Below are 14420 nucleotides of genomic sequence, written 5' to 3'. Positions count from 1 at the left end.
CATTCTAGTGACTGGTGGACACAACAGGAGTTAGTGACTTAGTCGGGACTGGTTTAAGTGTAACAGGTAGGTAACAACACTGACTTAGAAGCCCTGATTCATCTGCAAGCTGTGACTTCCCATATGCGATCATTCTACTTGCAGTGGGAATAATACAGTCTAGATTTTATTTTATTTTGCCAGAGGATGTTCTGAAGGTACAGCCAGATAACTAGAGCATTACAGTTAGACATGATAAGCACAGCAGCAAATGTACTCCCAGGCAACTACCAGTAAGAAAACAGGTACAGTCTAAACTTCCCTGACTAAAAGGAAGCTCAGAGAGGACATCGGTATACAAAGACAGGCAGGAAGGCCATAACTCCTGTCCATGTCTGGACTTCTGTGCAATGTAATCAGTACTCTCTAAACACACAAACCCTTAGTGTTTAAGGGTGCAAGTCTCCTTTAGATGTAAGCCCGTAATTCAGGCTAGGAGATGACAGCTTGGTGACTACGAACAGGTCTCCACTGTCTGCTGGAAACCAGATACTCTGTTTGATGGGCTACTGCAAACAGATCGGGGCTACCAGACTGGCCTAAAGAGAAGTCAAACCAATATTAGCACCTGTACCTGCAGGGCAAGGGGTGACGAAGTCTCATGGTTTTTCACCCAGCATTCCACCAACCTCTCCACATTGCCTGATGAGATATAGCAGAGGCAGGCATCATTGGACAGGGCTGCATCTCCCTCTGACTCTAGGCGGGCACCCAGCACGTCTGGACAGGAAGAAATAAGCCAACATTTAACACACTCTCTTTTGAAGACCTCATTTACCCCAGTGCTCATCTATTAGCAATCCTACTCTGGCTTGGCATGAAAAGGTGTTGACAGCTTTGGATCTGCACCTAATTCTTGGATAACACAGAGAAACGGGCATCATTAAGGAATCCCAAAGCCAACTTGGTTGAAAAAAGAAGTAATTTTTTATATACCTGCCAATTTTTATGTGTCTGCCCAGACATATAAAAGAAAGAAAAAGCCTTAAAAGTTACAGATTAATTCAGTGAAAAAATCCAACCCTTTTTTTTCTCCAAAGAGGTGTGGGAATCTCCAGGCAACAGTAGTGTCCAGTACCAGGGACAGCTAGTAACTGGTAGTTGTCAATGTTTAGCAAATACTAGGAGATAAAGGTGAGCTGGAGCTACGACACTATCACCACTGCCACTGCCACTTTCTACCCTTACAATTTGGCCTGTAAAAGATGTCATGTTTTCTTGCATTTCAAGTTGTGTCATCTTACACGTATGAAGTGCTGGCATTTCTCCAACAGCACTTAGCTGTTCCCATCAGCCAGGAACCAGTTCCCAGCTAAGCAACATGAGTAACTTCATCAGATTCAGTCACTAGATTGTCCTCTGACTCTCAGAACAACCAGTTGCTGAGCATGTTGGACTATTAAAAGGACCAATGAAATTACTGAAGCCATCAAACATTTATTAGCCCCTGTTTCTAAGCTTAAAAGGGAGAGGAATGTGCTGGAATGGTAAAATTCTTTCAGATGGAGTAAAGCCACCAGACCTTTTACTGTCAAGGAAATCCCTTTCTCCCCCAAATAAAATAATAAATATCACCCTCTTAGCGTCTCAGTCTAGTGCCTATCCTGTTTTTTTCCACGCTATTGGTAGAGGTCACAGGAAATATCAGCATATATAACTTTACACTATGACTCTCAGCTACAGTGTCCTCCTACAGCTATCATTGTCCTAACTCAACAGACCACACTTATTTAATAAAGTTCCAGGTAGCTGTAATGAGTAAGGAGTGCTTTCCTTTCTCAACAGTATCCACTTCTTTCTGTAAGCAGTCCAGAGTCGCCCTCCTCTAAGGGAAATTGTATCAATCATAGAATCATAGAATAGTTTGGGTTGAAAGGGACCTTTAAAAGTCATCTAGTCCACCCCCCCTGCAATGAGCAGGAACATCTTCAACTAGATCAGGTTGCTCACAGTCCTGTCCAACCTGACCTTGAGTGTTTCCAGGGATGGGGCATCTACCACTTCTCTGTGCAAGTTGTTCCAGTGTTTCAGCACTCTCATTATAAAAAATTTCTTCCTTATATCTAGCCTAAATCTACCCTCAAATCATATGTATCAAAATGTAGTACACTGCATACCACAGAGCTGAGTATAGTCCTCATGCTTCGAGTATGTTAACAAGATGGCCAGTGCCTCCTTCCAGCTCTGTAGATCACAGGTGCAAACAATATCTTGCCAGTTCTGCTGCACAATGGAGGAAAGCAGCTGTAAGGAAAGCAGAAGGCCTGTCAGTCACTGAAGACAAAGATAAGCTCATTTCTTAAGCAAGTGCACCCAGAGGGATAGCTCACTTTTACGCGCATCTCCCCCTGTGCAGCAGCTACCTCACTGTACATTAAGGTCCCCCAATCCCAGCATCCCAACGTTAACAGTAATTGGAACCTGATGCCTCTAAAGAAAGTAAAAAAGCACAACAAAGCATTTAAAAGAATACAGAAACAGCCACGTTAGGCAAGACTAAAGATTGGTCTAATACCTATCCTGTTTCAAAGCAGCTAGTACCAATGATTGGGAATATAGCGTTAGGATATAGTGTAACTCTTGTTACACTTCCTCATTTGTCAATGAATAAGACAGGACCTTCCTAGCTGAGCTGTAAAGAGGCAGTATGCTTCAAAGGTTACAAGCATGGAGAGCTGAGGCAGAAGATTAAAAGAAAGATACAGAGAACACAAACATCCGAGATGGGCAACATGAAGTTGTCATAATTAGAAAATAGAGTAAACGTCTAACCAAGAGGAGATGCATAGATTCTGCTGACATTCTATTTCCTGCCAAAGTATTTCCACATATATTCAGACAAACATCTGCCAAGATATCGCACACCTTCCCCTGCTCAGTGGATACAAGAAAACTGCCACTTACCAGGGAGAGTTTTGTCTTACGCTTGGCAAAGTAGCGCTTCTGGGTCTCCTTTAGGAGGTTCTCCCCACCAGCTATAGCTAAGATGATGGCATCAGCAAAGCGCTCTGCCCGCATGCACAGCTCCACTGCACTCTCAAAATTCCCCAACAAAAGGGCTTGGCTGATGAGTCCATCTGTATCTACAGAGGTGAGAAGCAGAATCAACCCACAGGGACATCATCCAGATGCATTGATGATACTCATTTTAAAAATTAGGCAGTAAAAAACAATAATGCATGGAAGCCCAGTTAAAAGAAGATTTAGAAAGCCAAATCAGGTTTTGCACTTTAAAAAAAAAAAATAATCGACTAACTTGACATTAAGTCTTGCATCATCTCGAAGATTTGCCTATATTTTTAATGGGTCTCTTATCTGTAAAGAGTATTCCTTTACACAATGCTAAGAGATGCTGCGTGACACTGGGATAGGTCATGTCTTTTATAAGTATCCACCTGCCGGAGTGGACCACATTCATCCTGGTCTCTCTAATTTTCTGGTTTTCCCTCCTCTCTCCTTTTCCTAAGAGGGTAGAAACATGTTTCATGCAACATACCTTCTGTGACAGGAATCTCCATTGTGCTCATATTCTGTGGGATGAGGTTGTCGAAAAAGGCTGAAGAGGAGGAAACGGCAGCTACATCATCACTGGAATTTATCAAAAGCTGTGCAAAGAGTGCAAGAGGTTGGTTAATTAATTAATTGAACACACAGATCCTGCCCAAAACGGTTTAATGGACTACAGAGTGGGATGGGGCTGCTCTCCATTTCGCTGAGCATGCTCATATAAATCTGATTTCAACTTGGAAATCCATCATGCCTCCTGTCACTGCTCTATCAACCTGCACAGTTTCACCAGGGCAGCAACAACTGCAGTGCTGCTATTGACAAAGCTTAGGAGACTAACGGTGTAAGACATGCAATGCCAACAGTATTGGTGGCCAGCGTTTATCAACTCAACTGCCAGCCCTCGAGGAAGATGAAAAATTATGGATGGAATAGAGACAAGCCCAACAAGTCATATGTGTAATTAACAGGATCACAGCCATGCTTGAAATGCAGAACATAACTGCTATCCCTAGAACATCTCAGCAAGTGTTTAAGGTTTGTGAAGAAGATCAGTAATTTGAGCATAGCAGTTTTAGATACCTTAGAGGAGCAAAATTTACAGTGCATGGTGAACCAGGCCTTGGAAGGCATCCGAAGATGGACATCCCAGAATTATGTGAGAATACATTCCAAAGGATAGAGGTGAAAAGGAAAGAAATGCAAAAGAAATACCACAGCAGAAGTTTCACAGAGGAAATCCAGAACCGTAGCATGAAGTTAAGCTGGGGTGAGGCTAATTCTATCATTGAAGAAGTCAGCACTGGGGAAGCAAGCCTTCTTGCAGTGTTAACAGCCAGGAGTTCGTCTTCATCATTCGCTGATTTGTTTTAAAGCCAGAAGGAACCGCTATGATTGTTTAGTCTGACCCTATGAGGGTCTGACAGGCCTGTGAACTGCCCTCTGCGATGCCTGTGTTGAGCCCAGCAACTTGTGGTTTGAATGAAACCTTCCTGTTCATTCTGCCCTCCACTGCTCTCCCAGATTGGCAAGATGAACAGGACATACCTGATCTGTCTGTGCAGCATTTGTCTCATCTGCCTCGGGAAGGGGCTGTTTATCTGGGATCCCATTACTCAAACATGAGGCAATCTGGAAAAGTAACAGACATTCAGAGTGAGGCCCCTATCAAAGTTAAACACCTGGGCAGCAAAGCCACCAAGTGACTGGCAAGTCCCAGACACAATTCCCCCAGCTCTTTCACCTGTTTGAAAAGTTCCTGTCCCTATGGCTGGCTGGCTGCCTATCAGAGGTTATTTATCCTTTTCAGAGCATTATCCATGCTGCTGCAAGAGTTTCCTCTCCTGCAGCTCCATCAGTGCTATGCCAGACTGTCTTCATCTGTCACCTTCTTCCTGGCTGAGGAATCCCCTGAGATGCAGAGAGCTGGATGCTAGAATAAGCTCTCACAACTTCCCAGAGCACCAACAACTGGAAGCAAGATAACTGGGCTCAAGACCCATTTGGTTTGATCCAGTACAGCTACAGTTATACCCTTAAAAACGCACGCATTTGCTTTTTAATGGAGGATACTTGAAGTGCCTCTCAGCTGAAATTTCATAGTTTGGTCTTTTATGTGCTGTGAGATCACCCACTCATTTCCAGTAGGCACCCCACAACTCTCCTGCAGGAGCTTTCGTCCTGTAAAGGTTTCCCTCTATTGGAAAGACCCCTTACCTTTTTTTGCAAATCCTCTTTACTGTAGCCCAGCAGCTTGAGGAGTTTAGTCCTGGACTCCTGCTCCAGATTCACCTGAGTACCAAAGGATATTGAAAAAGACAAGAAAATATGTAAAATCCTAGACAACTACACATTGTCAATGCTTGGCTGCTTCTGGCAGCAACAAAGTTTAGAGCTCAGCTTATAGATAAGGAACTCAACTAAGACAAGTCCACCTAGTGACTACTGTGGGAAAATCTATGGAATTTAAGTTATGATAAAAGTCATGATAAAAGGGTGAAATTCAAGTTTGTCACATAGTTACAACTGAGGTACAAGTGCATATCAGGGCTATGACTGCGTGTGTACTTAGTGTACTTGGTCATTAGTCTCCTGGATGGTCTACGAATTGCCAAGCTAATCTCTCCATAGAGACAATGAACTGATTTGAGTCCAGATGAAACTGAGACAAGGTGGTTGCCTGAACTCCTTGCTGGCTTCACAAGAATTAGTTAACTAATTGTTACAGAAGCTCCCTGGGTAGGGATTTCAGAGAGTCACAGAGGTTCCCACAGGCTGCACGCAGCCTAATTGACAGGTGCTATTTGTACACTTTAATACATGATTAACATTCTGCAAGGAAGATCTGTCTGTCTCAGCAAGTCCCAGGCTGTTCTTACTACAGAACTGACCCAACTGTACATGGATAAGATACTTGTAACAGTCAATAGAAACTGTTCTGGCAGGTGCGGAAATGGTCATGCAAGACGGTGTTTTGTACAAAAGCCTGGTTTGTAGTTTAGGACAATCAATAGCAACAGATCTTGTACATGCTGGAGTGGTCTCACAGGACGATGGGCCAGCTGGATTATAAGAATTCACTAGAATGACAGTTTGACCTATCTCATCCAATGCAGCTGAAGACATTGTTGCAATGACCCTCGCAAGGAGACTACTGTCACCACCTACACAACACCTGGCCATCCTATTCAAGAGATACGGTTCCCCATGCAAACGCAATACTATGAACACGATCCCAGTATTTCACTCCCCAGACAGTCTGCCTATGAGTGTCTGTAAAACACTACCAAGGCTAAGCCCAGCCCCTCCTCATTACTAAACTCCTTCATATTACCAAATTGTGAATGAAACCATCTTCCTACATAGGGCTACAGTCAGTCCTCATGCCACCACTTTACTGAGGAATCTCATTGCGCATTTGGACTTTGCTTTGAGAAATAATAACAGTAGAGCTCCACAGGTAGCTTGGCAGTGGGTTGAGATGAGAAAATCCTATTCAGCACCTTGACAGGAAGCCCAAATGAGTCCACTGAAAAGACCATTCCTACTGAAAAATAAGGCAACCTCCAAGACCTCAACTGCAAAAACTTTTCTTTAAACGAATAACTAACTAGCCTGTTCAGTTCCATTTTCTTAAAGAACGGGAATATAAAGGGCTATAGAGGAGCATAATAAACACATTCCAACCCAGGACCATAAAAGAACCAACCTCTGTGTTTCACCACAGCCATCCTACCTTCAAGAAGTTCCAAAGATTCTCATCAAATGGCAACTTGGCTGTCTGGATCTTGCCCTGGCAGTAATCAAGGAGGTTCCCTGACTGCAAGGCCATCTGCAGTTCTCTGGATCGGAGCAGGAATTCAGTTTCAGTAGTGACTTGACTGATGAATACCTGGTGCGGGTAAGTCTGCTGCGTTTGCTGTCCAGGAGCTTTGGTAAGACCAAAGGAAATAAGTTTTCCTCCAAACTGAGAAAGACAGAGGGAAACATTAAGACAGTAAGCATTCCTGTAAACAAAAGTAAAAGCAACTCACTTAGCTCTTCATTCAGCAAGCTGGACACAAGATCCAGGTGTGATCACAAGGAACCCAAACAGTTTAATGTGTGCGGATGGTAGGGACAATGAAGGAGTTCACATCAAAAGTCCTTCAGCTGAAGGCTGATAGCACATACACAGATATCATGGTTATCAGACCTAGCCAATTGCAAATGCCAGAGAGGCACAGAGGAATAAGTACCGTTTGGAACTCTGTTCTTTTCGGATACGGAGAGGCAGGCTGCAGTGATAAAAACTATCAAGTGAATGGCAGGCACTAGAGACACAGAGTACAAGTCAAGCCACAGGCTAAAAGAACAATTCAGCCTTTCGATTCAGGAGCAAAGATGTGAAGAAAATTAAATACCTGGATAGAAAGGAGGGATAGAGGAGAATGGGAAAGCACATGACAGCCTACAAGGACAGCTTTTTTAAGTCTTCCTTAGCTTTGTTAACTCTAACTTATAACCTCCTATTCTCTGCTACAGGACTCTTTCGTGTTGGAAATATATCTGAATGTTGAGCAAAAGAGCTTCTCTCCACGGGATACCATACTGCACCTTAAACAGGCATTAAAACAACTAGCAACAGGAAGATAAAAATGTTTCTCTAGTAAAAGAAAAGGACTGTGTCAAAAGATAACACATCTCTTGCTTTTTAAGCTAAGGATGCTCCATTCACTTACTGCAAATGAAACCCCCACAGGTCTGCGAATCCATTTGGGTGGCTTTTTTAATGGTGGAATCAAGGTGGTCTGAGCTACTTGCTCTGGCACTTGCAGAGGAGGAAGGATCTGTCCTGTGCCAAAGGGATCCAGGTTGTTGAAGGAGGAAGAGATCTAGAATCAGATGGAGAAAGTAATAAGATATAACACAATTGCTCTCTGTACAGAGTAAGCACAAAAAAACTATTGCTTAGTAATTAGTTACTTTCCTTGCTGATGAAGAAAAAGGCTATCGCAGCACCCCTTCCTGGAATACCACCAAGCCTCTATGCGAGGGAAATTGTAAATCCAAACAGTTCCAGAAATTATTTCTCAAGAAAGCTTCACCTTGAGAGATTCTCAAGTAATTTTTCCTTACCAAGATGTAAATTCCCTAACAAACACTGCCTGGCCTAGCACCCAGCTCATAAACACAAGAGTTACAAAATAACTTGTTTTATGCAAGACAGTGACAACATATGGTCAGAAGTTGTACAACTTACTTCTTGGTTTGCTGACCCCCTTTCTGTTGCTGGGGTCTTTCAAATGGGTTAGTTTTAAGGACTGTTTCAAGTTTTTATAGCTTAGATGAGGCTGGTGAAATAATCTCTCCAGACTTTCTTGCCTAGACAAGAGTGTGTCAAAAGTGGCCTCTGATCTGGATTTCTGACATTTCGGAAGTCAGTGAGCATACATACAGTGCTGTTCACAAGCATTCTTTATTTTTAACATTGTTGGCATAGATTTGTTGTTTGCTAGCAATAACCCTGTTCAAGTTTGACTGGACCATAGGGCATAGCTCCAAAATACAGCTGACCAGCATACCTGAAAAGAAGCAGCACAAGGCTCATCAAGCTAAAGTTGCCAAACAAAGGATCACAGGCAAGACCTATGTGTTTTGTCTTTCCAGTCTTTCTTGAGGGGAATCCAATTCCAACAACAGACCATTTCCTGGAGGAACAGCTTATACCTAATAGATCAATCACCCTAAACCTCCAAAAAATAAATACACGCTCCCAGGGCATGAGTAACAACAGCCACCAGGTCTTCAGCAGAGTTTCTGTCCTTATACCATGGAATACATAGGAAAGAGACCTCTTGGTCATGAACTCCCCACCTCCATAATTGGCATTATCTCCTCCTATTTTTGTTCTTACTTGCTATTCTATTTATCTAGGAGTTATTCTACCCTACTGTTCTCCAGTTTTGAAAAGTGAAAGCGTGGCGCATGCACATGAAGAATGCACATAAAGAAAATTCTCCATGGGTTAAATAAATCCTTAATCTCCTACAGCTGTTGCTTGATAAAGTATTTTCTTTCTCTTGCAAATCCTATGAAACTGAACTCAGTCAGCTGTAAATGACTATATAAATAACACTTAAGCCAGCTCATATGTATTCTCTTAAAACCTGTATTGTAAGGCATTTGTTGGCTGGGAGAGAGGGAGGGAATTAAAAGACTAGACATCAAATTAAAACTAAAATTTTAGACAGTTTAGACATTTAATCTGTCCAGAGTTTGCCCATTTATTCATTGGCTAAGTAATGGGTTTCAGTATCAAAATATTAATGTGCTCTAAGTTACAGTCAATTGACTTGAGGAAAATTGCTAATAGTGGCTTATAGGCTATTTTTAAAAATTCTCTTCTGAACTAATGATGAATAACGTATTGCATTAATCAGTATCAATGTATTTAATTTTAACTTAATGACAAGACAAGCTTGTTGCTCTAACAGGTGTGCTGCTTTATTTTTAGTCTAGCAGTAATAATCATAAGAGACATAACATCAAAACTACACTTGATCTTGGTTCTCTTTACACATTTTAATGAATTTTACAAGAAATACTGAGGAACCTTCGGCAAGAGGCAATGTAGTCCCTTCAGGACTTTGTGGATATTAAGTCCCCACACAGGTAACTTCTGGTTCTCACACTATACAGCTATACATCCTGGGGGGTGGGACAGACTGCATCACTTAAAAAAAAAAAATCATACTGTTACACATGTGTGCTTCTAACGCTCTCAGAAGTCAGGTGAGAAACTGCCAATCTGTCAAGCTGTAATGTGTCCACAGGACTTTACCTTGTCAGCCTGTGTCTTCTGCTGAGCTTCCAAGTTCCCACCCATAACAGAATAAATGTTGATCCACCCATCAAAAGTGGCAGCAGAGAAGACTGAAGGATTCCTAGGACACCACTGGACATCAAAGCACCACTGACTCCGAATGGGCAACTCGTAAACCACCTATCATGGAAAGAGAGAAGGCAGAAGCACAACATGAACAGTCCCCTGCTTTCCCTAAATTACTTGCCCACAGCAAGCGTATCACTCTTTATTTACAATACAAGTCTCTTATTTTTGCTTCTTGAAGGATGCATTGCAACCAAGTTATAACACATTGAGCCCAAACAGCAGAAAACCACAGAGAGCTGCTATACCATAGGATTGTGATTGTAGAACAAAATGCAAAAGCAACAAGTCAGTACTGTTGCACCTGCTGTTAACCAGGGGAGACACAGCAGAACACAACACAAGAAAACCAGAAGCCAAAAGGCAAGGTGTTATGAGCAAGAACATGTAAACAGACAGAATAGTTTGGAATAACAAATTTGACAAGGAAAATAAAAGCCTAGGGGAAAAAGCAGAACAACAAAAGAGGACTGTAATAGCTGCAGATGAACTATAAAGGATATTGCAGCCAACAAGTTTCTGATCCAGCACTCAAAAATCCAAAGTTCAATTCATGGCCCAGTCACAGGCTTCCTGCCTGATGTTGGGCAACTCACTAACACAACCTTGACTTTGAACCTCAAGTTTGTAAAACGAAGAGATTTCCTTTATGCCTTGCAGGCACAAAGCACAGAGAATCAGAGCTTCCTCCTCTGTGGGAATATGATCTGGGTTTTCTGTTCCCAGGTATAAAACCTTGCCTTTGCTTATATTAAAATCTGGACTGCTAAATTAAAAACACAAACAAAAAAAAAAAAATCACACCCAAACAAAACCCCCCAATGCCAATGACAAAAACAACCCCAAATATCCCCAAAAAACAAAGAAACCAACCGTTGCCCCAAACTCACCAGATCAGCCATTCTGTATAACTGTACTGTCCTTACTATTGAAAACCTTCCCAATTTTTGTATCACGTGAAAATTTTCTGTTCATTGGTACCAAGTCAAGAGCAGCCCCCTAACAACAGTTTGTGCACAAATGCCTAAGTTGACTTTGAACTCTGCAAATCTACAGCAGCACGCATAAAGATGAGCCAGCTGCACTAAAATTGTCTTTTTTAAATTTTTCTGCTAAAACACTGTGAAAAGACTTTAGTAAAAATTAGACTTCAGGAACGTTTCAGAGTCTAATTCTCTTCTAACTGCTAGACATCTGTACAGATTGAGCATCAAATTCCATGAAACCACAACAGCAGCATTTAATACATTTTATGAAAATGGATTAATTTTTTTTCCATGCTTCCAAGGCAAAGGTGGTCAGCTAAGTGAAATTGTCCCATGAAATGAATCCAACCTGGGCTTCCCAGCTGGACTTTGTTCAGTATTGTTAGAGTACTTTCCCCATGCTATCATCAAGATCAACTGCATTAATGTTGTTGAAAGTTCAAAATTCAGTTTTATCCAGAAATTCAGCATTGAACAAGTAGGTGTGTAGAAAAATTTTTTTACACAGTCCTATTGCAATTCAGGTGATACCAAAATATATCAAAGATGGTAATTTTGAGATACATGACTAGATAAGCGCATACATGTGAAAGCACTGTCCTATGAATAAAGTTTACACACTTATTTAATTCATTGTTCCCCTCTCAATGACCCTAACAAACACTCCTCATTCTTCCGCAAGTTTCCCCCAAAAAAACTTACTACCCTAGGAGAAGGAAGAAGAAGAAACAAATGGGCACAGAGAACACTACATATGTGAACATTGCAAGAGTAATCATAATTAGATGAAACTAAGCTTTAGTAAAAGCTTTCTTCCCTCTACAATTTCTGGACACAGATACATCAGAGAAAATCTCTGCCTGTCTGTTGTTTTCAGCCTGGTTATGGACAACACTCTCATTCACTCCAGACAGGAAGAGAGCAGGAGACATACTGGAGGAAATTACACTGGCACTCCACAAGGATACAGAGAAGGGACACGTACATAACATAGCACACAACTCTGAATAAAGCAGACCATGTGTACTTATAGCTGTGGTTATGTACCTCCCCCATACTTGGGTTCCAACACAAGATCCGGTTGTCTTTGGCGCTACTCAACAGCAGTTCAGGGTCAGCCTGGCACCAAGAGACAGAAAGAACTCCCCTAAAATAGATAAGGGAAAAAAAAATAAAAAAAAATAAAAAAAAATCACATTTCACACCCTGTCACCAAGAAAGCAGCAGAAATGCTAGTTCTCATCTCTACCCTCAACCAGATTCATCTGTGAAAGGTCTAGCAAAAAGTTATAGCTCTCCTAAGTCCAGTCTCCCAGATGTCTGCCTTTTAAAGATGGAGATCCTTGAAAAGGCAACACAGCAAGCAGGTCCTCACCTTGTGTGCCTTTCCAGCTGGCTCAAAGGAGAGGTAGCAAAACGCAAGTCCCATATTTGGATCACTGGCAAGCGGTCATCCTCAGAGGAAAGGACTAGCTGGGTTGCAACTTCTGGATGCCAGGCCATTCCTGAGCAATGCATCTAGGGACAAAAATAGCATAGCGAAAAATTCAGCAAAGCAAGCTGGCAACAGCACAAATGGCCCAGAGCCACATCAGTCTGCACTTAACTTGCCTAGAATTTTTGACTTAAAGCAAGCCTAGCAATGTCTTGCTGTGGAAAGCAAGTATTTCTACCTTCCCCTACCCAGCAAAAAACCCACTAACCACACAGAAGTTGTAGGGCTAGTTCAAAGTTGATCCAGGAAGACAGCTGGGGTAAAAATGCAGGAGGATTCCCAAAAACGAGCTGTGAACGTACAAACTGAAAGCAAAGGTGCCTTATTTTTATGAACAGCTAGGGGTCTTGTTTCTCCATTTCATTAGCGGGAAAATGAGAGAGGTGTTTTGATGCTACAACTCCAAGAGAACCAGCCCCAACAGCTCCCACAATAAAAAAAACTGGATTCCAAGAGCCCATGCCACTGCTTTGCAGTCACATGTGGCACGTTGTAAGCTAGCCAGAATCAGAGTCTTTCCTCCACTCACTCTGTTGCTGTGGTCACTGACTTTGATGATAGGCTCATTCTTCCTGAGGTCCCAAACCACAGCCTTGCCGCTGGGGTGAGCGGAGGACAGGATATGCTGCACCTGACGATTCCAGGACACCACACTAATGTCTTCATGAGGCTGCCAAGATAGGAAAGGCCACACATCCATTATTCCCACGTTGAGGGAACACTAATCACAGGATTCTGACATGAGCTTAACTAAGGGATTCGAGGATATATAGATTCCTCTCTTCAATCACTGATCAACTACCTGGAAGTAACAGCACTGACCAGAAAGACTAGGGAGAATGGAAAGTCCCTTACTCAGGATGTACAGTGGACAGTCAAATTCTATGGAGGAATGCCATCTGGAAAAGCACCTTTGCATTCTGGGAGCAGGTACTGGATTCTGCATTGGCCAAATGTGTCATAAATCAGCCCAGAGAGAACTGCAGCTGAGAGAACAGAGATGCTTCTACCCTGGCTCCTGGGATGAACTTAAATGGAAAGATGACCTTGCACAACATTTCAGGAGTGCAATGAGATGGAAAATGGTGAAGCATTCAGGGATAATTGCTGTTACCGTATCTACCACAATGCAGGAGATATGCAAAGAGACAAATGGGAGGCTTATTGGAGGACAAACTTGGCCCGCTTTTAGGCAAGTTTACTATAATTTTTTTCACTTTCAGGAGCTGATTGCCCTGAATAACATAATCAGCACAGAAGATCAGAAGCTTCTTCCTCTTCAAACTCAGGAAACATTATCTGGGAGTAATAGCCAAGATGCATTAAATGGCTCACTGGCTCTGCTAGGGAAATTACTTTCATGAGATATGAAAAGCTTCAGCTGAAGCCTGAAGTAAATTCATTCCTCAGAGAGGGTCCAATAAGCCTTCTTAATCCATGACACATGCCCTAGCTGGATCACAAGATAAACTGGTCAGTTACTTGATTCAAATCCACAAAGAGCTTACCCATCCATGCAAAGTGCATCCTTCCAGAGCTTGCCAGCCTACCTCTCCTCCCCTTATAACACTCTTTCCACCTCCCCAGAAGCAGCTAATCAGTAAGTTCTGATTCATCTTTCTCCTGACAGACACCAAGGTCATTCCCCCTTCACAGACTGACTAGACCAGGACAACTCCACGCACTCACACGGTTTTGCCTTGCCTACCAAGATATAAAACTGCAGTATTGCCCAGAGGAAAACTTGTTTACCTGTGATTTAGCCCCTGGAGTCATAGGCACACTGAAGTTATTCAAGTCCCAGATGAAAATTTCAGAATCATTGGCTCCAGAAGCCAAGAGGTTACTCTGTAGAAAGAAAAAAGGCTCAGCTGAGTTTCACAGATTTCTTCAAAATAAATGTAAGTAAAAAACCCAAAAGCTTCTCAAGTCAGATGAGAGCTGCCACTGGTAAGCAGAAAGA

At 42.3% G+C, this 14420-nt stretch overlaps 1 protein-coding gene across 10 annotated transcripts in view; it reads right to left on the bottom strand.

The window, feature by feature from the left end:
* Positions 1-14420, bottom strand: part of SEC31B (SEC31 homolog B, COPII coat complex component) — a 35875-nt gene that overhangs the window by 13358 nt on the left and 8097 nt on the right. For all 10 annotated transcript variants that reach the window (XM_074590064.1, XM_074590069.1, XM_074590061.1 and 7 more), the window contains 13 exons: positions 14210-14305; positions 12987-13127; positions 12338-12480; positions 12010-12109; positions 9869-10030; positions 7767-7919; positions 6782-7012; positions 5263-5337; positions 4594-4677; positions 3536-3644; positions 2944-3122; positions 2157-2283; positions 614-759 (listed from right to left, as the gene is read on the bottom strand). In XM_074590064.1, the coding sequence (XP_074446165.1) occupies positions 614-759; positions 2157-2283; positions 2944-3122; positions 3536-3644; positions 4594-4677; positions 5263-5337; positions 6782-7012; positions 7767-7919; positions 9869-10030; positions 12010-12109; positions 12338-12480; positions 12987-13127; positions 14210-14305 (1746 nt within the window). The remainder of the gene's footprint in view (positions 1-613; positions 760-2156; positions 2284-2943; positions 3123-3535; positions 3645-4593; positions 4678-5262; positions 5338-6781; positions 7013-7766; positions 7920-9868; positions 10031-12009; positions 12110-12337; positions 12481-12986; positions 13128-14209; positions 14306-14420) is intronic.

The sequence above is a fragment of the Larus michahellis genome, chromosome 6 (genome assembly GCF_964199755.1).
Source record: "Larus michahellis chromosome 6, bLarMic1.1, whole genome shotgun sequence".
NCBI lineage: Eukaryota > Metazoa > Chordata > Aves > Charadriiformes > Laridae > Larus > Larus michahellis.
The sequence above is the reverse complement of the archived record's forward strand: the minus strand, read 5'-3'. Positions and strand labels throughout refer to the sequence as shown.